This window comes from Canis lupus, chromosome 32 (genome assembly GCF_011100685.1).
Source record: "Canis lupus familiaris isolate Mischka breed German Shepherd chromosome 32, alternate assembly UU_Cfam_GSD_1.0, whole genome shotgun sequence".
In the NCBI taxonomy this organism is placed as follows: Eukaryota; Metazoa; Chordata; class Mammalia; order Carnivora; family Canidae; genus Canis; species Canis lupus.
In genome coordinates, this window is record NC_049253.1 from 39871278 (window position 1) to 39894221 (window position 22944).

General features: G+C 40.5%; 1 protein-coding gene and 1 long non-coding RNA gene across 3 annotated transcripts in view; one reads left to right on the forward strand and one right to left on the reverse strand.

Annotated features, from left to right (window-relative positions):
* The window catches only part of USO1 (USO1 vesicle transport factor), an 89761-nt gene extending 73544 nt beyond the window's left edge, over positions 1-16217 (reverse strand). The window contains exon 1 of one of the 2 annotated variants that reach the window (XM_038582424.1): positions 15970-16217. In XM_038582424.1, coding sequence (XP_038438352.1) covers positions 15970-16035 — 66 coding nt within the window. In that variant the 5' untranslated portion in view covers positions 16036-16217. The remainder of the gene's footprint in view (positions 1-15969) is intronic. The other variant, XM_038582425.1, reaches the window with a different exon arrangement.
* Positions 16218-16366: 149 nt separating this feature from the next.
* Positions 16367-18467, forward strand: LOC119877805. The gene is made up of 3 exons (XR_005382960.1): positions 16367-16561; positions 17648-17781; positions 18407-18467. It is a non-coding gene; the product is annotated as an uncharacterized LOC119877805 (long non-coding RNA).
* The last annotated feature ends 4477 nt before the right edge of the window (positions 18468-22944 follow it).

Below are 22944 nucleotides of genomic sequence, written 5' to 3' on the forward strand. Positions count from 1 at the left end.
TCAAGCTAGGTATGGTTCTAGGTATGGGATTTCTTTTTCTTAGCCTTAGACTTCAAGCTAGGTATGGTTCTAGGTATGGGATTTCCATTTCCCGTGGAGTACTGAGTCTCAGTACCACATCGGGCTTGATTTCCAGCCTCAGCCTCATCTTTGGTTAGTGTATATAAAGATTTATGCCAAAATATGATCTTTCCTGTCTGGAAACTCTTTATTTGTTGAATGTGGACGCTGGAAATCTACTTGATGCTGGAGAAACTTAGCTTTAAGAAATACTGGAGTGGACAGCCTGGGTGGCTCAGCAATTTAGCGCCTTCAGCCCAGGGTGTGATCCTGGAGACCAGGGATCGAGTCCCATGTTGGGCTCCCCGCATGGAGCTTGTTTCTCCCAACACCTGTGTCTCTGCCTTTCTCTCTGTGTCTCTCATGAATAAATAAATAAATAAAAATCTTAAAAAAAAAAATATATTGGAGTAAGATGACCTTAATCCTAGAGCTTAGAGGGTTTGCTTTGTTTTTATTTTCAGTCTTTTTTGTTATAAATATGCTAATATTTGAGCCTTATAAATTTTTTAAAAAGCTTTGATATATACATACAGATCTCAGTTGCTATTAAGACAAATACAAGTTAAAATAGCAGTGAGATTATTTTTACCTACCAGACTAAGATTAAAATTAAAATAATAGTACCAAATACTTTTTTTTTTTTTTTTTTTTTTAAGATTTTATTGCTGAGCCACCAGGGCTGCTCAAGAAAATGTTTTTTAAAACAGAGTGACTGGAGTGCCTGGGTGGCTCAGTTGGTTAAGCACCTGACTAAATTTCAGCTCAGGTCGTGATTTCAGGGTCATGAGGTTAAGACCTGTGGAGTCCCACATCAGGCCCTGCACTCAGATTCCCTCTCTCCCTCTGTCCCTCTCCCTGCTTTTACGCACTGTCCCTAAGTAAATAAATAAAATCTTAAAAACAAACAAACAACTATCCATGATAGGCAAGGATATAGATTAATTAGCTTGCTTATATTCTATCAGAGGGAAAGTAACCTAAAAAAGTGGAAATTTGGCAAAAAATACTACAACTTAAAATGTTCAGACCCTTTCTTTATCAGGCATTCCTACTTTTAGGAATTTATGCTTTTAAAAACACCCCCACAATTATACAATGTTTTATACTAGGATGTTTTTTGTAGTAGTACTTTTAATAGCTAAGAAGGAAATCCAGCTTCTGCCACGTACGAATATAATAAGTCCAGGATCACACCCTGAGCTGAAGGCAGATGCTCAACCACTGAGCCACCCAGGCATCCCTATTTCTTTTCTAATGAGTTCAAAGTATGTTTCAACAGCTCTGATTAATGAGCAAATCACTATTTTTAGGTCGTTGCAAATCATCTGCTTTCCACCCAGGTCATGATCTCAGGGTCCTGGGATGTGGCCCCATATGAGGCTCCCCACTCAGTGGGAAATCTGCTTCTTCTTCTCCCTCTGCCCCACCCCTGCTCATGCTGCTTCTCTCTTCTCAAGTAGATAAAATGTTTTAAAAATATATTAAAATTAATCACTATTTTGAAGTGTATTATTTATACTTCTAGAAATAAAATTCATTTTTTTTAAATTTGAGAAAATATCTCTCAAAACTATTTTTAGGGGCACTTGGGTGGCTCAGTTAAGCATCTGCCTTCAGCTCAAGTCATGATCCTGCAGTCCTGGGATCAAGCCCCACATCGGGCTCCCTGCTCAGCAGGGAGTCGGCCTCTCCCTCTCTCCATCCTCTCCACTTGTGTTCTCTAAGTAAATAAGATATTAAAAAAAAAAAAAAAAAAAAAGATGGGACGCCTGGGTGGTTCAGTGGCTGAGCATTTGCCTTTCACTCAGGGCATGGTCCCACAGTCCCAGGATCGACTCCCACATCAGGCTCCCTCCATGGAGCCTGCTTTCTCCCTCTGCCTGTCTCTGCCTCTCTCTCTGTGTCTCATGAATAAATAAATAAAATCTTTAAAAAAAAGAGAGAGACTATTTTTAAGAATATAAGTATGCTTTTTATCTATTGAACCTGGGTTTTAATGCTAAGTACATATTCTTCTATGTTGGGCATTTTAATCAGAACTTTCTCTCTAGCAACTTAAGATAAACTCAAAGCAGTCAAGCATACTGCAAGGCAATGAGAAAGCAAATATAGAACTTATTTACCTAGAACAATTAGATTGAGCTATTTCAGATACCTTTGGTCAGGCATCAAAATGGTCTTTCCATTTTAATTATTTTTGAGAGTAATCTAAAATTAATTATAAGCGTCTCTGACTTCTTAAACAAAGAAACATAATTACAAGCTTTCTTAGCATTTAAATTTAAGTCCTCTCCAAAATTTTACACAGGGATGTCTTAGGTGTTAAATGAAGTAATGAACATAAAAGACTGCTTAGTACATGGCACCTATAAATGAAGTAATGAACATAAAAGACTGCTTAGTACATGGCACCTATAAATGATCAATAAATGTTAACAAACTTTAGTCTATTACCAAGATTCTTATGACTTTTTGTATTATTCTTCTATCAGGCTTTTGGATGTCATTTTTATCATAAACGTTTTTAACAGACCATTCAAATTTTGCAGATTTTAATTTGCTACTGAGCAAAAATTTGATCATTAAGCTGGATACTAATATAATTTTTCTATAACAAAAAAATCACACAGGCTTGAAATCAAGACTGAGTACATGGACCTTGCAACTTCTACTTTTGCTAAGGAAAGCTTAGTACTTTCTGTTAATATTCCAGATGGCTGAAGTTTCTGAATAAGTGATTTCTCTTTAATGAAGTGCTACACTTACAGACAACTGAAACCAAATGAAAGGAAAACATATATAATAATCAAGTTCCAAACCTTACAAAGATTTAGCCATGTTTTAGGCCCAAAACACTGTCATATATTTTTTAGTTGATAGTTACCAAGCAAAAATTTTCTGGCACAAGAATGCTTAACTTGTATTTAAAAATTATAGATCTCAAAGACCATTAATGCCATTTATTCCTTACTTAAAAAACCAACTCAATGCATATACTTGTTCCTGATTTTCCATTTCTCCCCTCATTTATTAGAACCCTCAGTGTTTTAGCTGGGCACATGACTGTTTACCTAGACTATTTTCCAAGTCTTTTTTGCCTCTAGGCACAGACAGTGATTATATTCCAGCCAATGAGTTGTTAGTACCTTCTAGGTCATGTCCTTGTCCTTAAAAGGAAGCTATTTGTTCTTCATTCCTTCCCTGAACTTGGAACTTCAACCTGGTGTTAATGAGGCAACTTCAATAATTCCAACAAGAGCAGCATCCTAGGGGATGGCAGAACAAGATAAAAAGCAACACCTGGGCCTCTGGACCACCCTGAGGAGGACTACCCTATCTAATTGCTTTCTAATTGGACTTTAATTGGAAAAAGACATAAATTTTTATCTTTAGACCCATTTTCTGGCCTCTGTTATATAGCTGATGCAATACCTAAACTAATAAACTCATTTTACAGAAGAAATTAAGGCTCAGAAACAAAGCAATACACCCCAAAATAAACCCAAGCTATAGATGTCTCACTCCAAAGCCCATACTCTAATAGCCTATTTTGTCTCCTACTCAGAAAAATGTGAATCTGAGTTACTGTTGCAAACTACATGGACCACGCGATTTTTTATATATATATATAAATAGGGAGACAGAAATGCAGTTTTCTTAAAGATTTTATTTATTTAAAAAAAAAAAGATTTTATTTATTCATGAGAGACAGAGAGAGAGAGGCAGAGACACAGGCAGAGGGAGAAAGAGGCTCCATGCAGAGAGCCAGATGTGGGACTCGATCCCAGGTCTCCAGGATCAGGCCCTGGGCTGAAGGTGGCGCTAAACCGCTGAGCCACCTGGGCTGCCCTGAAATGCAGTTCTTATGAATACGTTTTACTTACACTACAGCCTACTAAGGACCCTAATAAACCTTTGACTTAACTGCTCAGCCAGAGTAGTCCCTTGTTCTAAGAGCTGGAGCTTTACTTCGGGAAAGCCGTTCAATTAGAAGCTACCGAAAAAGAAAAAAATCAAGTATTAAAAAATAGCACCTCAGAAAAAATAGTACCTCAGAAAAACTTAAAAATATACTCAGTTTAAAAAAAAAAGGATTTTATTTTTACATAATCTCTACACCCAGCATGGGGCTCAAACCCACAATCCCAAGATCAAGAGTTGCACACTTTACTGACTGAGCCAATCAGGCACCCCAATATATATACTCACTCTTTTAGAATTAACTTGGTTGAGATAATAAGGACAAACTGGAACGGACAGAGATTGGAGAGAAAAAATATGTCAGTTCATTGTAACAGACAAGGCATAAGAGTAAGAAAAATATATTAGGGTGGTGGTAATGGGCAAAGAGCTGAAAGGATAAATAAAGCAAAAGAATAATTCAAAGAACTGAATTTAAGAGGTTGGGGCTCTAAAGAATGAAACATCTGGAATAGCCACTGTTTGGGATTCAACTTCTACAGCTTTTCCTTAAACAAACATGTAATCAAACATTATTTTTTAAAAGATATAATTAGAAAATCAAAAAACAGCAGTGATTAAGCTATCTGAAGTTTGATATCATGAATCAGCAATCATTCTTCTATATATCAGCAAATACTCTGGGTTTTGGCAAGGACAAAGGTCAAAGGACCAAAATATCTGAAGAATTCAGTATCATAACCCTAGGTGGGCGATTTCATTCATTCATTCAGCAAATATTAGAGTGCTGCTACTGTCATGGGAGCACTGTCATGATCAGTGCAACCAGAAAGTAGCAGTTCAGAAACTAAGCATTTAGAAACTTATACAACAGCTATATAATTTTGTATTTATTTAATAAAAAAGGGCTTAATATTTTTATACACATGATTATGTATACGTATAGTCATTCCATTTTCCTAGCAATTCAGTTTTATTGTATCTTACAAAAGTATTGGTCTGTGATTAATTGCATAAAAAAACAACTAAAGCAACTGGTCTTTAACCACCGACAGCTGAAATATTATTAAATATTGAGAAATATTATTAAAGTGCTTAACATTTTGCAAGGCACTGCAAAATTCTACTCTGGGGCAATAGCCAGTAAGCCACTATGGAAGGTATCTATTCTAATGAAAAAATAAAGACAAGGAGACTACAAAATAAAGACTAGAAAGATAAAAAGAGAAAGTAATAGGCATGACAAAGGAAATATCAGGAATATGAGATAGTGATTAGGTGGAGAGTACTTTACATAACCTAGTTGGTCAGAGGGCCTCAAGTCAATCACTGATTTGGATATAGTCCGAAGTGTGGGTAATGCGTAACAAGAACAAAGTAGGGAAGCAGAGTGAATATTTATGTTACTACCATCAGAAGAGAAAAAGGCAGTATTTTAAAGGATAAATTTATTCACTGTCTCAAATGGGATCCTGAGGTGAGGGACTTTGTTACTACCAACTCACTATCTCAGAAACCAACCAAAGAAGCCAACTTGTAGTTTGAAGCAAAATTCATAAATTAACTGGGTTTGAAGTCACAAACTCTTGTCTGAGTACTACGCAACACTCTCATCAACATGATGGGAGAGCTGGAAAGGAAGTAAAAGGTTTAAATCCCACATATTATAATACCATCTTCTTATCTAAAAATTAACATTTTGCTGTAATTATTGATCTAAAGAGTGACTTACAATACAAAAGAAATTAATCCAGTCTACTTTGTTAAAAAGTCAGAAATGCGGATGCCTGGGTGGCTCAGTGATTGAGTATCTGCCCTTGGCCCAGGGAGTGATCCTGGAGTCCCAGGATCAAGTTTTACATCGGCTCCCTGCATGGAGCCTGCTTCTCCCTCTTCCTGTATCTCTGCCTCTCTCTCTGTGTCTCTCATGAATAAATAAATAAAGTCTTAAAAAAAAAAAAGTCAGAAATGTTTGTCACTAGGTTTTTTACCAAAACAGTATTATCTCAGCAGACTACCAAGGCACATTTCAGGTGACCATTCTATACCCTTGAAACAAGTAACCTTCCTGAATTTCACTGCCTGAGTAGAGAGATATAAATATAGCCAAGACATGTTAAGGTCACAGAACAGAAAACTGGTAACAACAAAAGAAGATACTTTAGCCCATTTGCTTCAAACAAAGAAATTTTTAAAATTGTGTGGGGAAAAATCTGTTTACTAATTAGTGAATAGAAAAATCCTAATACCGGGACACCTGGGTGGCTGAGCATCTGCCTTCCACTCAGGGCGTGATCCTGAGGTCCTGGCATGGAGTCCCACATCAGGTTCCTTGCAGGGAGCCTGCTGCTCCCTCTGCCTGTGTCTCTGCCTCTCTCTGTGTCTCTCATAAACAAATAAATAAAATCTTGAAAGAAAGATAGAAAAAAAAATAAAAGAAAGGTCCTAATACCTATCATTAAATTTTCTAAAAGATTTATTTACTTATGGGGGGGGGCACAGGGAGACAGAGAGGATCTCAAGTAGACTCCCCACTGAGCACAGAGTCTGACCTAGGGCTCAAGGACCCTCAGATCATGACAGGAGCCAAAACCGAGTCAGCCACTTAACTGACAGACACACCAAGGCACCTCTATTAAATTTTTTAAAAAACCAAAAATCTTAAAAAAGAAATTCATTTGTATAATGAACATACTGGTAATTGCAAAGAAAACATTCTGGAAGTTTGGATGCCAAACTTCACTAGTGATTACCCCCAGTAATGGGAAAAGAGACTATGAAGGGAAGAAGGAAGAGGCAATTTTAGACTACATACTGATATGAATTATTTATAATAAGCATGTTTTCACTATTGCTTCAGTAAATAAACAGTAAACATTTAAAGAAATTTCCAGGGACACCTGGGTGGCTCAGTGGTTAAGCATCTGGCTCAGGTCATGATCCTGGGATTGAGTCCTACATCAGGCTCCCTGGAGGGAGCCTACTTCTCCCTCTGCCTGTGTCTCTGCCCCCCCCACCCCCTGCCATGTCTCTCATGAATGAATAAATAAAATATTTTTTCTTAAAAAGTGACTTTTAATATGCAAAGATCTCTAAGACATATCAATGAAAAAAATAAGCTGCAAAACGCTATAAATAGTATATCATTTATGAAAAAAGATAAGTTCATACAAATATATAATTCTATATTGTACAAATGCAGAATTACTCATAAAACTCTGGAAGGATTTATATCACATTAAGAATCACAGTTATTTCTGAGGGCACCTGGGTGCCACAGCTGGTTGAAGGTCCAACTCTTGGTCTCAGCTCAGGACGTGATCTCATGGTTGTGAGACTGACCCCCACGATGGGCTCCTGCTCAGCATGGAGACTGCTTGGGACTTCCTCTCCCTCTCCCCCTACTTCCGGCTCACACAAGTTCACTCGCTCTCTCTCAAATAAATAAGTCTTAAAAAAAATCATGGTTATTTCTGGAAAGAAACTGAAATTAAAGATGGTAGTCAAAGGGGCCTTAAACTTTACTAGTATTACTTGCCATTTTGTGTCATGAAAAAATTAAAAAGCTAATTAATAAAATAATATGTATAACAATGCAACTCAATGAGAGAATTATGTATCAGAATTCTTCCTTGAGGGGATCCCTGGATGGCTCAGCGGTTTGGCACCTGCCTTCGACCCGGGGCGTGGTCCTGGAGTCCCGGGATCGAGTCCCACATTGGGCTCCCGACATGGAGCCTGCTTCTCCCTCTGCCTGTGTCTCTGCCTCTCTTTCTCAATCTCTGTGTGTCTCATGAATAAATAAATAAAATCTTAAAAAAAGAATTCTTCCTTGTTTTCAGTAATAACCATGTGAGATTCACAATTCCACTTAACAAAAAAAATTTGAAAAGGACAAACCATCCCACTAACAATTGGTAAATGGAGCATAATCAGAATGACAACCTAACAATGTGAATTTAATATCTGCTTTATTAACCAATAGTTCCATTTATTCTCTTCAGATATACATAAAGGAGACCAAAAAAGAAGCAATGGGAATATGAGTGACTAGGAAAGGAAAAAGTGAGATAAGGAATGGAAAAATGAAAAACCACTGAAAAGGAAAAAAAAGGAAAGCGACATAAAACTAGCATGCTGAAGGTACATTTACAATTTAAAGACACTGACATAATGTATTTCCTGACAATTGCTAATAGAAACCCCTAGTTTTTTTTTTAGGTATTCAGTATTTAACTGACACGCAAAAATGAAGAACAGGAATGCCAATTACAAAAATCTAATTCAACCATTCAGTCATTTATTCAATAAGTATTTATCAAGCATCTAATACCAACACATTTGATCATATAACTGTCATGAAGCTTAAAACATAGTTATAGCTCTCCTGGAAAGAACTTACCCAACCATGACAACTGTAGGACTAAAATAATTCATGTTAACCAAAAATCAATTCATTTACATTGTTTTATGGAACAAAAAAATATTAGTGTTTTAGAACACAAAAAGAACCAGAAATTTATTTTAAATTGAATTGAAATCTAATTGAATTGAATAGCTCAGAAAATTTTACCAAAAAAAGCAAAGGTCAGTCTTATCTTGATGACCTAAATATGATCTAAAAAAAAAAAAAAAAAGTGGGACCATTACAAACACCAGTCTCTTTGCAAAATAAATCCAATGAATCTAACACAGTCTATTTCCATTACAGTTAACAGTAAGTCAGCCAAGGTAATATGCTGCTTCATTTATTCTCCACATTTTCTCTAAGAAATGACCGTTTTCCAAAAGAACATTCTTTCCAAGCAAGGCATCATTACAAAACTTGTCTACCAACTAACCTAACACAAATGCTGGTATCTCTAAGTCTTAGCATGACAAAAGTTTTCAAATTAATGGTACAATTTTTATACAAAAATGTTTATAGCATTTCTGCCTGAGGTACAAAAATATAAGCAGGCCTTTTCTATAATTTCCACAAAAGACAAAAAAAAGCAATGCAGTATAAACAATAGACGGTAAATATGTAAGGAGAGAAAAATGGTACTTGCTATCAGCAAATTTACACAAGAAATACTTCTTTTTTTTAAATTTTTATTTATTTGTGATAGTCACAGAGAGAGAGAGAGAATGAGGCAGAGACACAGGCAGAGGGAGAAGCAGGCTCCATGCACCGGGAGCCCGACGTGGGATTCGATCCCGGGTCTCCAGGATCGCGCCCTGAGCCAAAGGCAGGCGCCAAACTGCTGCGCCACCCAGGGATCCCCACAAGAAATACTTCTATTCTCTCCTAAAAGATAATTAGATTCAAGAGTGATTACAATTAACCATCAAACCATAAAGCACCAGAACTTATTTTATGTTCTTTAGAACACTCAGATCTACAAGGTTTCTTTTTTTTTTTTTTTTTTTTTCTACAAGGTTTCTTGAGGAAAAAAGGGATCTGGTCAAATAAAATTGGTAAACACAAATTACTTTATATCTCCATCTTGAAAATATATTTTTTTAAGATTTTATGTATTTATTCATGACAGACACAGAGAGAGAGGCAGAGACACAGGAAGAGGGAGAAGCAGGCTCCCTGCAGAAAGCTCGACCTGAGACTTGATCCCGGGACCCCAGGATCATGCCCTGAGCCAAAGGCAGATCCTCACCTCAACTGCTGAGCCACTCAGGAGTTCCCATCTTGAAAATATTATAAGCTGCTTAATAAACCTTGTATAAATATTAGATTTTTTTGTTTTGTTTTTGATCATCACACAGCATGCTTCTTTGGGAACAAATTTAAGTACATCCACTCGTGTTTTTTGGAACATACCTTGGACAGGTGCGTGTGTGATTCTAAAATTGCCCTTAACAATCTATATATATTAACCTTCAAAAAAGCCATGCAATTTTCAATAGATACTATACTACTTAATTTATTTTTTTTTTAATTTTTATTTATTTATGATAGTCACACAGAGAGAGAGACGCAGAGACACAGGCAGAAGGAGAGGCAGAGACACAGGCAGAGGGAGAAGCAGGCTCCATGCACCGGGAGCCTGACGTGGGATTCGATCCCGGGTCTCCAGGATCGCGCCCTGGGCCAAAGGCAGGCGCTAAACCGCTGTGCCACCCAGGGATCCCTAGATACTACTTTAAAAGAATGTGAGACATCGTTAGTTGGATACAGAAGTGATCAAAACACAAATCATCATTACGGTTTTATCTGACACTGTTATTGCAAGAGAACCAAGAGACAGTGACCTGGTTATGTAGAATATGAAATTCGAACCCAAACAGGACTTTTGGACTACAGGACTATACATTTATAGTAAAGTGGTATAAAATATGCTTGACTAAACCAACACTATGTCTAAATTTAAGCACATATGCCTTAATAACAATTTTTATTATAAGAAAGTACAGCTGTCTCTATATTGTTAGCCCTTTTGCTTTTTAAGCCAGCTGATCAAAGTTTGATCTAAAAAAATATGACTTCAGGGTACCTGGCTGGCTCAGTCAGTGCAGCATGGGACTCCTGATTTGGGGTCGTGAGTTCAAACTCCAGGTATGACCTGGAGATTACTTAAAAATAAATAAATAAATAAGTAAGTAAGTAAATAGATACAATTTATCAGTATAGTAATTCCACACACTTTTTCTGGACTTAAGCAACTTTCATGCCTTGGATACAACTTGAGAAAAGAAACCCCCTATGATTTACCATCAAATGCTTTGATTTTTAAGAAACGAGCTTTAAAAAAAATAAAAAGTTATTAGTTGAAAGGTAGATGGAAAATTAAATATGTATGAGCATTAAAAAACTAAGGATTTTTAGTATAATCAGTGTTTATTGGGCAGCAGGGTGGCTCAGCGGTTTAGCGCCGCCTTCAGCCCAGGGCCTGATCCTGGAGACCCGGGATCAAGTCCCACGCTGGGCTCCCTGCATGGAGTTTGCTTCTCCCTCTGCCTGTGTCTCTGCTTCTCTCTCTCTCTCTCTCTCTCTCTCTCATGAATAAATAAATAAAATCTTTAAAAATAATAATAATAATAATTAGTGTTTATTTGCACCCAACCTAGTATGCCCAGACTAAGGAGGCCTCTAGTCACCAGAAATCAGTGCCTTTCTCTGAAGCAGAAAAGCGAAATCAAATTTAAAAGTATTCGACTTTAAGGAACACCTGGCTGGCTCAACTGGAAAAGCATGCGAACTCTTGATCTCAGGGTCATGAGTTCAAGCCCCACAATGGATGTAGACATTACTTAAATAAAACTTAAAAAAAAAGTATTTGACTCAAAAATATGCAGTGTAGTGAGGATAAAATTCTATACTTAAGATATTCATAACTTTATAGAATTATTCATTATCATATGATACAAATACAAGTATTTACTACTTAGTCTCTAGAGAACATCCTAATACATATCAAAAGTTACTCTTAACTGACAGTATGAAAAGTTAAGTACTATAAAATCAATAATAAGGGCACCTGGCTGGCTCAGTTGGTAAAGCATGCAACTCTTGATTTCAGGGTTAAAAGCTTGAGCCCCAGGTTGGGTATAGATATTTAAAAATAAAATCTTTACAAAGAAAGTCAATAATATAACTCTAATACACTTAGAAGATCCTTAAGTTCACTAAAGTGAAAACAGGAAAGCTGTAAAAGCACAGTAAAGTTGAAAAATCTCTTCAGTAAAAAGTTTGACAAAATGGACATCAATCATTCTAGAACTTTGATTCCTAGAGTCTTTAAAAAGTACTGTTTAACGAATCCCTGGGTGGCTCAGCGGTTTAGTGCCTGCCTTCCACCCAGGGTGTGATCCTGGAGTCCAGGGATGGAGTCCTGTGTCAGGCTCCCTGCATGAAGCCTGCTTCTCCCCCTGCCTGTGTCTGCCTCTGTGTGTGTGTGTCTCTCATGAATAAATAAATGAAATCTTAAAAAAAATAAAATTAAAAGTACTGTTTTAGCACCTAGTAAGTTGTGAGCTGCTAGGACTATAGATCTGGGATTTCTTTCTTATAACACTGTAATTTATTCATTCATTCATTCATTTTAGAGACAGAGAGAGAGAAAAGAACGAGTAGCAAAAGGAGAGGGGGGAAAAAAATCTCAGGCAGACTCCTTACTGAGCATGGAGCCCAATGCGGGGCTCTATCTCACGATCCTGAGATCGCGACCTGAGCTGAAATCAAGAGCTGCATGATTAACTGAGCCACCCAGGTGCCCCTATAATTCATCACACAAATACTTACTGAATATCTACTACTATGGAAAAATAAAGATGGGGATCCCTGGGTGGGTCAGCAGTTCAGCGTCTGCTCAGAGTGTGATCCTGCGGTGCTGGGATCGAGTCCCACATCGGGCTCCCTGCATGGAGCCTGCTTCTCCCTCTCCCTGTGTCTCTGCCTCTCTTTCTGTGTCTCTCATGAATAAATAAATAAAATCTTAAAAAAAAAAAAAGATTAAAATACTTACAAACTCTTCCTTAAAGACATTTAAGAGTCTAGAAGAAATGAAACGTATACAAATGGTAGAAAGCTTAAGAAATACACAATCTAGTTAAAATGTGAAGATTGCTCAGAGGGGAAAGATTATCTGCAGTTTGGTGGAGGGGAAAAATAAGGGTGGATTTAAAGGACAGTTATGGGCACCTGAGTGGCTCAGCTGGTTAAGCATCTGACTCTTGATTTCATCTCAGGTCATGATCTCAGGGACCTGAGATCAAGCCTACATCAAGCTCTGCACTTTATTGTGGAGACTGTTTAGGATTTTCTCTCTCTTACCCTCTGCCAACTCCCCACGCCACCCACCACCTACCACATGCTTTCACATACTCTCAAAAAAAAAATTTAGGGGGGTGGGGGTGACTGGGTGGCGGGCACTGAGGTGGGCACTTGACGGGATGAGCACTGAGTGTTATTCTGTATGTTGACAAATTGAACACCAATAAAAAATAAATTTATTAAAAAAAATTTAAAGGACTGATGGACTTTAGGGGTGTCTGACTGGCTCAGTTACTAGAGCATGCAACTTTTGATCTCAGGGTTATAAGTTGGAGCCCCATGTTGGGTGTATAGATTACTCAAAAATGTTTTAAATCTTTAATAATAAATAAACAAGATATAAAAAAATAAAGTAAAATAAAGGACACATAGATCTTAGACAAAGAGGCTTTCTGGAGAAAAGCACGAAAGATGGAAAACCACCATGAAAAGAATTTAATTTCACAGAAATGAAAAAAATTATAAAATACTAAACAATAATGTATCAGTTAGAGGTTGCCAATTATAGCAACTTGGAATATCCAGATGAGATCAAATCACCAATTAAAATATCTAAAATTGTACCACTCATTTTACTGATGTCCTAAATACTTTCAAATTAGTGACCCATGACCCCTTTCACCTGTTATATTTCCCAATGGAACAAGATGGTGAAACATTTTATCCATACTGCAACTTGGAATAAACTATTAATTCTCTTCATAAGACAAATTACTTTTCCAATTTTGAGTATACTCCTCAAAGTAAGAACAAGGATCCTCACTTTCCTTTCACTTTACACAAACAACATACACGAGTGATAATCAAGCTTCATTTTGAAATCACAATGTAGGGATGCCTGGGTGGCTCAGCAGTTAAGCCTCTGCCTTCAGCTCAGGGTGAGATCCCGGGTCCCGGCCTCTCTCTGTGTCTCAAATAAATAAATAAATAAATAATAAAATAAAATAAATAAAATAAAAGATTTTATTTTTATTTATTCATGTCAGACACACACAGAGAGAGGCAGAGAGACACAGGCAGAGGGAGAAGCAGGCTCCATGCAGGGAGCCAGACGTGGGACTCGATCCCAGGTCCCCAGGATCAGGCCCTGGGCTGAAGGGGCACTAAACCGCTGAGCCACGGGGGCTGCCCTAAAAATAAAATCTTAAGAAAAAAGAGAAATCACAATGTAAAATTTATGTTGTTTCACTCACTATGGCAAGATCAGTATTCTAGTCTCAGCTCTGTAATACTGTGCAAGTCGCTTCAGTGCTTTGTGCCTTAGTTTCCTAACGTAAAACGAGGTGGGGGGGGGGTTCAACCTGGATGATCTGCAAAGGACCTTCCAGCTTTAAAATCCTATATTCAATTATATACCATCTTTTCTACAGAAGTCGTTGTGACAAGGCCAACTATTAAAAAAAAAAAAAAGAAAAAGATAGTCTTCCTCTAAAATCATGTATTACATTTTTTTTTTTATTAAAAACTACCCTTTACTGAGCACATACTAAGTGCCAGGCTCTACTTCTTATTTCACTTAATCCTTATTTACACCCATAAAAGCAAGTGGTTCCCTTACTTTACTCACAGGGTATTATCCATCTCTTGCCAGGTCCAATCAAATTAGAGGTGGAAGACAAGGATTCAAATTAAAGCCTAAATCCAAAGCGAGCTCTAATATACTATACTTGATGCATCAAACGGAAAATATCAGAAATAAAATAAATGAACAAAAGCTGAAGAGGTGGGCTGTGACTCTGGTGATCTGGAGAGAGCAACAGTCTTATAACAAGGCAGCTCGGGTGCCTTGTAGCCATGTGGAAGCAGACGAAAGAAGCCAAATATCAGTCGTGTATGTCTGTGTGTGTGTGTGTGTGGACATGGACATGAAATCTCCCAATTTTCAAATAAAGGAAGAGAGATTCATCAGCTTTCAACTTCTGCTGTAAACAGTTCTAATTCAGATCTGTGAGGTTGATTTTGATACTTGTAATTTTCCAAAATTCCCGGGTAAGTATTAAAATATGAGCATCAGCAAGAAGACCTAGGCTAAGAAGGGAAACCATATTTGAATCCTGGCTTTGCTACTACTAGTAGCGTGACATTGGTCAAGTCACTTCACCTCTCTAAACCACATTTCTTCATTTGTAAAGTGAAGATACTACCATCTATCTGGCAGGGTGGTTAGATTAATGGAGAATGTGCACTATAAAGAACTCAGCATAGTACCTACTTCAAGATAAGAGCTTGACAAATGAAAGCTATTATTATCTTTCAAAATCCCAGTAACACAGAACGTAGGATCTATGTTCACAGACATCCCAATTATGTCTATGACTACTCCCCAAAGTTTACCTTTAAAATGTCATGCTTGGTCACTTTCCTGTATATCTGAAATCATTCTCAATTAGCTTATTTTTAAAATGTCACATGCACTCATTTCTAATAGAAACTAACCGAACTTCAAAATAAATTTATCTTAAACCTAAACGCTGAACCAACTATCAAATACTGTTTTCCGTGGCGAACAGGTTTTTAACGTGACGCTGCAAATCGTGTTACCGAGGAAGGGTTCAGACTTCTGAATCGGGTGAGTAGAAGGGAAAGTTAGGGATGAGTCCCAAAGCAGTTTGAGCGCGAAACAGACCTCCAAGTCCAAGCGAGTATAGCTGGGGGAGCCCGAAAAACGAGGCCTGAACTGGTGACACCTGGCAGAACGATTTTCCTCCAGTTGAAGGGACGGGAGCAGGTGGCTTCGTGCCCCCAAACTATCATTTCATTCTTAGCCACATGCTTTCGTCAACAGCTGGGTTTTAACCCTTCTTGCCACCTTCCCCCATGACCCACTGCAGGCTGCGACGGAGGGAGTAGGACCTTAGGTTCCTCTCGGCCTCTGGAGACAGGCGGAAGGGGGCAAAGGCCCGCGCGGCCCCGAGGGGCGGAGACAGGTCGAGCCACCTGCGCCCAGGGTCGAGCCCTTCCCGGGCGGGCCCCCCCACCCCCACCCCCACCCTGTAGAGCTTCGGGGCGCGGCCGCGGCCACCCGGGCCGAAACGCCGCGCAGGGGGCTGTGCTGGGGGCGTCAGGAGTGGCGCGGGGGTCCCAGGAGAGAAAGGGAGGCAAAGGGAGAGGCGGGCGCGTGGACTCCCGGCCCGTGGTGGGGCACGGAGGTCACCTCCCGGGCCCCGAGTCGTCCGAACCCTTCCCCAGTCCCGGGCCCATCGCGCTCCTCTCACCGTCTCGGCCTCTGTGTGCTGGGGCCCGGCGCTCTGACCGCCCATTACACCGCGGAGGAAATTCATCTTTCGCTCAGCCACCGGCTCCGCAGGCCCCGCCGGGAAAGAAACGGCGACTTTCCCTGCCCTCGGCAGGGCCCGGCCCCTACGCCCGCTCCCCGCACTCGCCGGCGCGGCCACCAACGCCTCCCACCCAGGGGCCGCTCCAGCCTCCTAAGCCCGGAAACAGCCGCCGCCGCCAGTCTAAGTGCGCGTGCGCGGGGACGTGGCATTACGTGGCGGCCCGACGGGCGCAGGCCAAAGGGGGACGGAGGCGACGGGGGGCCCGCAGCGCGTATCCAAGCCCGCCCACTGCGCATGCCCCGCCTCCCTGGGCGGACACGCCCCCTGCCCCGCCCCCCGCCGGTCGGTCCCGCCGGCCCCGCCGCCCACGCGGTCCAAGCGCGGCCCCGCAGCCGTGGGGGATCCGGGTGGCGGGTCCTGGCTTGCGGGGAGCTTGGCTGTCGCCGAAGGGGCCTCGCCGCCAGCTGTCGAATCTGGGGTCCTACTCTGTTGGGTCGACAGCGGAATTGTCCTTCGGCCGACGTTACAGGTAAGGGGCCCGGCCCTGGGAGGGCTCGTTGGGCCTTGCGGTCCCGCGATGCGAGCCTTAGGGCCTTCTGAGCCTCGTAAATCGCATTTCTTTACCGGGCTTTGTTTAGCGGTAAAAAAGGGTGCTAGAGCCCCCTCATTCCGTTGCCACCGGAGGGCGCATTTTCCAGTCCTTGCTCTCCAGACCTGTTACAAAAGGGATTCCTGGATCTGAACACCAGGTACTCCGCTGTTCTCCAATGGTGCGAAGTTGAAACCGATCGAGCCCTGCGCTTAGTTTATGAGAGAAAACGCATTGATCTGTAGTGTCATTTTGGCAGCTAATTACGTAATATTTCGTTATTACTTCTCAACCCCTGCATTTTCAGTGTTTTTTTTTTTTAAACATGAAAAATGTCTTTTTTTTTTTTTTCCAAAATGGTATGCCCTGCCCCTTTGGAAATGAGATTGCCCAGGTGGCTACACCTGCTTCTGGAGTAGCCTTGTAAATGTCTTGAGCGCAGGGTCGAGTTAGCCTACTGATCCATACACCTCTTCACTTGGATCCCCTACAGGTCCCGAATTCAGCATTTAAAATTGAACTCATCATCTTCCCCAGCCTACATTAAAGGGGGGAAATAAAAAAGAGAAATCACTATGCTTCTTTGTGCCTTACCAGTCTCAACAGTACCACTAGCCAAATAATTGCCTAAACTAGAAGGAGGACACTGGGGGGAATCTTATGTTCTGGATTTCTCACCCACCTGTCCAGTATTCAAGCTCTTTAATTTCTATTTATAGAATATTTCTCAAACAGGTCCTATGCTCTTCATCCTTGCTGCCTTTGACATAGTTTATGTTCTCATAATTTTTCACCAAGATTATAGCAGTAGCTTCCTAACTAGTTTGTCTGCATTCAAGCCCTGGCTTCTGTCCAGTCCAGCCTCCAGTCCAGTCACCCTTGGATGAGCCTAACAATGACAAAACATCTGTCCATGTAGGTACTCTTCTTAAAATCTTCCCGTGGTTGTCCATCTGCTCCATAATAAAATCTAGTCTCTGTAGCTTGGTATACAGACCTGTTATGTTCTGGCTCCTATCTTTCCAGCTCCTGCCTCCCCCACGTACTCTGGAATTTTGCCGGGATATGCCCTTCCCCTCCCACCTCCTCATCAAGGAAACTCCTACTGATTCCTTAAGATTTAACTCTGGCACCATCTGAAAGCTTTCCCTGAAATTCAGGTACCTGTGTCTATGCTACCACTTTGCAGTTGTTAGTATGTGGAAAGCACTCAATAAATGCTTGTGAAGCCTACTGTTTAAGGGCAGGACTATGTTATTTATTCATTTTTGTATCTTCATATTTTGGCGCTGGCATAAAAGGTGATATTGATGGATAAATGAAGAAGACATTGTGTATATTTGAATATTTTGCTGAGGAGGAGGGTCCTTTTTTCATCTCTGGGGTGGAATTGTAGATAACATATATCACCGAGGCTCTAGTGAAAGTTCCTTTCCTACTGCCAAGGTATTAATTAAGCATGGGTGACTTGGATAATGGTTGGGATCATACTGCCCCAAATCCTGTGCTCTAAGCATTGTCTTCTGCTTTAAAACTGGACACTTGACATTTAATTCAGACATTTTCCATGGGGGTATTTGTTGCAACCTTAAAAAAGTGACCAATAAACACTCAGCATTGTTATTACCAAGTAATGTTTGTAAAGAATCACTCAGTTCCTAAGCCCCACCCCTTCCTGATGAGCTTCTCACCTTCCTCCTGTGCCTCACTCAATCCCTATCATCTGCATTGGGGCTCATGGATTTCTACTACATGGATTCTTTCCTTTTTTTTTTTTTTTTAAAGGATCTTATTTATTTATTCATGAGAGACACACAGAGAGAGGCAGAGACACAGGCAGAGGGAGAAGCAGGCTCCGTGAACAGAGCCTGATGCAGTACTCAATCGATCCCAAGATTCCAGGATCACGTCCTGGGCCAAAGGCAGCCGCTCAACTGCTGAGCCACCCAGGCATCCCTACGTGTATTCTTTCCTAATAAAGCAAACAAACAAAAATAGTGCCTGACATTTTAGCTAAATAAATTCCTTTAAGGCACCAACCTGGTCAAAGTGCCCTGCTTTGTTTTAAACTGGTGAGTAGGTCAGTAACAGCATATGAATTTTCCTTCCAGTTGACCTGTTTTCTTCCCTAACAGCATCCCCCTGGCAGGAAGGACTGTGGACAGGAGGGATGGACAGTTGAGTCCAGAGAAGGTGAAGATAGAGCCCTCAAACCCCCCACCCCCGCCACCCTGACCTCATAGTCTTGCCTCTTGGTGTCTGGCAAGGGGTGGAGCTGCTCACCACTTCCAGTCTCAAGAGGAAGCAGAGGGTTCAATGGCTACTTTGTCCCTCATTTGGGGTCTGAAAGAGGAGCAGAGGCATCATGACTAAGGAATAGCCATGAAATGGACTCGTTATTTAAGAGAAAGAGAGTTACAAGTGAATGTACTTTCACTAATTTTTTTTTTTTTTTTATGATAGTCACAGAGAGAGAGAGAGAGAGGCAGAGACATAGGCAGAGGGAGAAGCAGGCTCCATGCACCGGGACCCTGATGCGGGACTTGATCCCAGGTCTCCAGGATCGCGCCCTGGGCCAAAGGCAGGCGCCAAACCGCTGCGCCATCCAGGGATCCCAACTTTCACTAGTTTTATAGAGAGAAGTCAGGGACCATGTCTTGTGCCTGTTTGTACCTTTTAATCATTTAGTAGAATTCCTTTAATACGATAGATGTTCACAAACCGTTTCTTTAAATAAAGGAAAAGAAAACATGTAAAAATCCTGACCACCTGACTTAGGCCATTATGCTTCAGAATTTCATAAATCTAAATGTCTGGGATAAGAATTGCCACAAATCGGGATCCCTGGGTGGCGCAGCGGTTTGGCACCTGCCTTTGGCCCAGGGCGCGATCCTGGAGACCCGGGATCGAATCCCACGTCGGGCTCCCGGTGCATGGAGCCTGCTTCTCCCTCTGCCTATGTCTCTGCCTCTCTCTCTCTCTCTGTGACTATCATAAATAAATAAAAATTAAAAAAAAAAAAAAAAAAAAAAAAAAAAAAAAAAAAAAAAAGAATTGCCACAAATCCTTATAATACATGTAATAAAAATATTTAGCTTGGGTGTCCTTGGGTGAATAAAAGTGATTTCCCTTTAAGCCAAACCTGATAACAAAGCAACTAACAAAATTTGAAATTCATTTTTAAAATTGCTTCCTCACAATCCCCTACTTCAGTGTCTCTTCAGTGGCCCACTTTCCCCATTCTTTCTTACTTTCTAGTGGCAAACTCAACAAAGCAATGAAATACAATTGCACAAGATTGTGTTTTGGTTGGAAGGTTGGTAGTGTGGTGGAGTATTGTTACCTGCTTAGAAATTTGTATTTGAAATACACCATACACAGATCTCTAAAGACTGCAAAATCAGTGTCCAGAAACATTGTTTTTGTTTTTTTTTAAAGTCAGCTCTATGCATAACATGGGGCTCAAGTCATGACCCTGAGATCAAGAGTCACACACTCTACCCACTTAGCCAGCCAGATGCCCCCAAATATTGTTGATACAATTATGCATTACTATCCATTAACCAAACATACAGAAAAATAAATTACTAATGATGAAGCAGCTATTGAAATTCATAACCAATCAGGGATCCCTGGGTGGCTCAGCGGTTTAGTGCCTGCCTTCGGCCCAGGGCGTGATCCTGGAGTCCCCGGATCGAGTCCCACGTCGGGCTCCCTGCATGGAGCTTGCTTCTCCCTCTGCCTATGTCTCTGCCTCTCTCTCTGTGTCTCTCATGAATAAATAAATAAAATTTTTAATAATAATAACAACATCAAATACATAGGTGGTGTGCCTTATTTACCAGTCTCTGTCTATTAAAAGTGTGTTGCATAAAATACTTTACTTAATCCTCACAACAACCTTATGAGATGGGTAGTGATAGTAGATGGTGAAACAGGCAGAGCGTTATTTGCCTGATACCCTACAGCCAGGAAGTGGCAGAGCTAGGACATAAGTCTGAGATATGGCTCCAAAGCCTGTGCTGTTAGATACTATGCTATCCAGACTCTTCTGCACCCAAGGCAACCATCATGCACTAGGTAGAAATATGGCCTACAAGTCCCTATATAATCTGACCCCTCTGTTATCCCCCTGACCTCATCTTCTGCTGCATTCCCTCCACTCCAGGCACACTAGCATCTTGTTTCTGAAACTTAACTCCCTCTTTCCCTTGTTCTTTTCCTGTATTGGGGATGCTTGCTACTCCAGTTCTCTGGAGGAATGGCTTGCTCCTTCACCTGTTTGATTAGGTATACTCAAGCGTTACCCAGGTCTCTCCTGACTATTTTAAGTTACAGTTTCCTCATACTCCTTCTCCCTCTGCTCTGCTTATTTTTCTCTGTAGCACTTGCCAGTCTGATACATTATTTTCCCATATGTGTTATTTTCCTATATTTCATCAGCTATAAGACACCATTAAGTGTCCCTCAGAGAAGGAAAAATATTAAACCGTGCCAATTGTCTGATGCATCTACCACAAGATGCATCCCAATTTCAGGTTTCACAAAATGTGAAAAGATGTTTATTGTAGGACTAATGGAGTATAGTATATATTTTACATCTTTATCTTGTTTATTGTCTATCTCCTCATTGCCAGCAGAATGGGAGCCCCTAAGGGCCGTAATTTTAGTCCTTTTGTGAAATGTTTTATCCTCAGTGCTTAGCACAGTGTCTAACACATAATAGGCACTTGGTAACTCTAAAGGGTGAATGAACTCCCCAGATGAAGAAATTCCTGCTTTCAGCCTGTGTGCAGGGAGCAGAAATTCTGCAACGTTGCTAAGCGTTGCATGGTGGCCGGACTTAATAGAGTCTGCATCGGGGTCCTCAGAAAATTTTATTAACATGCTAATTTTAGTTTATGAATATTTTGTTGGCCGTTAATGACTAACTTAATAATTAATGTTTAGTCATATGTAAAAGTAAATGTTGTGTGGGAGGAAGAATTTATATTTTTAGAACTAGATATCAGCCCACTGGGAGAACCATCTCAACCTCCAAATGGCTAGCTTACCTTGCTTGGAGATTCACACTGATGAAATGGTTTTCTTCTCTTTCCTCCACTCCTCCTCCTCCTCCACTCCTCCTCCTTTTTCCCTTCCTCCTCCTTTTTCTAAGACAGGTAATATATTCACATGGTTAAAATAAAAAGTACCAAAAAGTGTATAGTAAAAAGTTCCCCTGGTATATTCCGTGGCCGCCCAGGAAATCAATGTAAACTGTTCTTGTTTATCCTTTTAGATATACAAATATGTATATTTAATATCTCTTTCTCTTTTTTTAAAAAAATAACATAGATAAGGGACACCTGGGTGGCTCAGCGGTTGAGCATCTGCCATTGGCTCAAGGTGTGACCCCAGGGTCCCCACGTGGAGCCTGCTTCTCCCTCTGCCTGTGTCTCTGCCCCTCTCTCTCTCTCTGTGTCTCATGAATAAATAAATCTTTTAAAAAATTAAAAGAATAATAATAACATAGATAAATGTAGCACATTGTATATACTGTCCTATACCTTTTTTCCATTTAATGTATCTTGGAGATTGTTCCACATCAATATATAGAGGGTGGTACATATCTTCAACCTTTCTTATTGTGTCCTGTGAAGTGCCTTTCAAAATATGTTTTTATTTTTTATTTTTTTAAGATTGTATTTCTTTATTGAGAGAGAACAAGCATAAGCAGGGGGAGGGGCAGAGAGAGAAGGTGAAGCAGACTCTCTGCTCAGCAGGGAGCCTGATGCGGCTCCATCCCAGGACTCTGGGATCATGACCTGACCCCAAGACAGATGCTTAACTGACTGAGCCACCTAGGTGCCCCTCAAAATATTTTTTTAAAGTCCTAAGAATTCATGGGACACCTGGGTAGCTCAGCGGTTGAGCGTCTGCGTTAGGCTCAGGGCATGATCCCAGGGTTCCAGAATCAAGTTCCACATCAGGCTCCCTGTATGGAGCCTGCTTCTTCCTCTGCCTGTGTCTCTGCCTCTCTTTCTTCATGAATAAATAAATAAAATCTTGAAAAAAAAAAATAGAGTCCTAAGAGTTCCTAAGGAGACGAGGGTGCAAGAAAGAAGGTTCTGGGACCCCATCCTGTTCCATTCTATCGATTTCATTTGTTTACATTGCTGATTTCATTTGAACAAAAAGATTGAGAGGCTAAAACTTTGGATGGCCACCTCTCTTAGGGGATGTGAAATGTGATCAAGGCATGGACTCAAAATAGTCAAGGAGCCTCACATGCTCTAGAGTCTAGGGTTCAAATTCCTGCCCTACCTGTTAAGAAAGGAAAT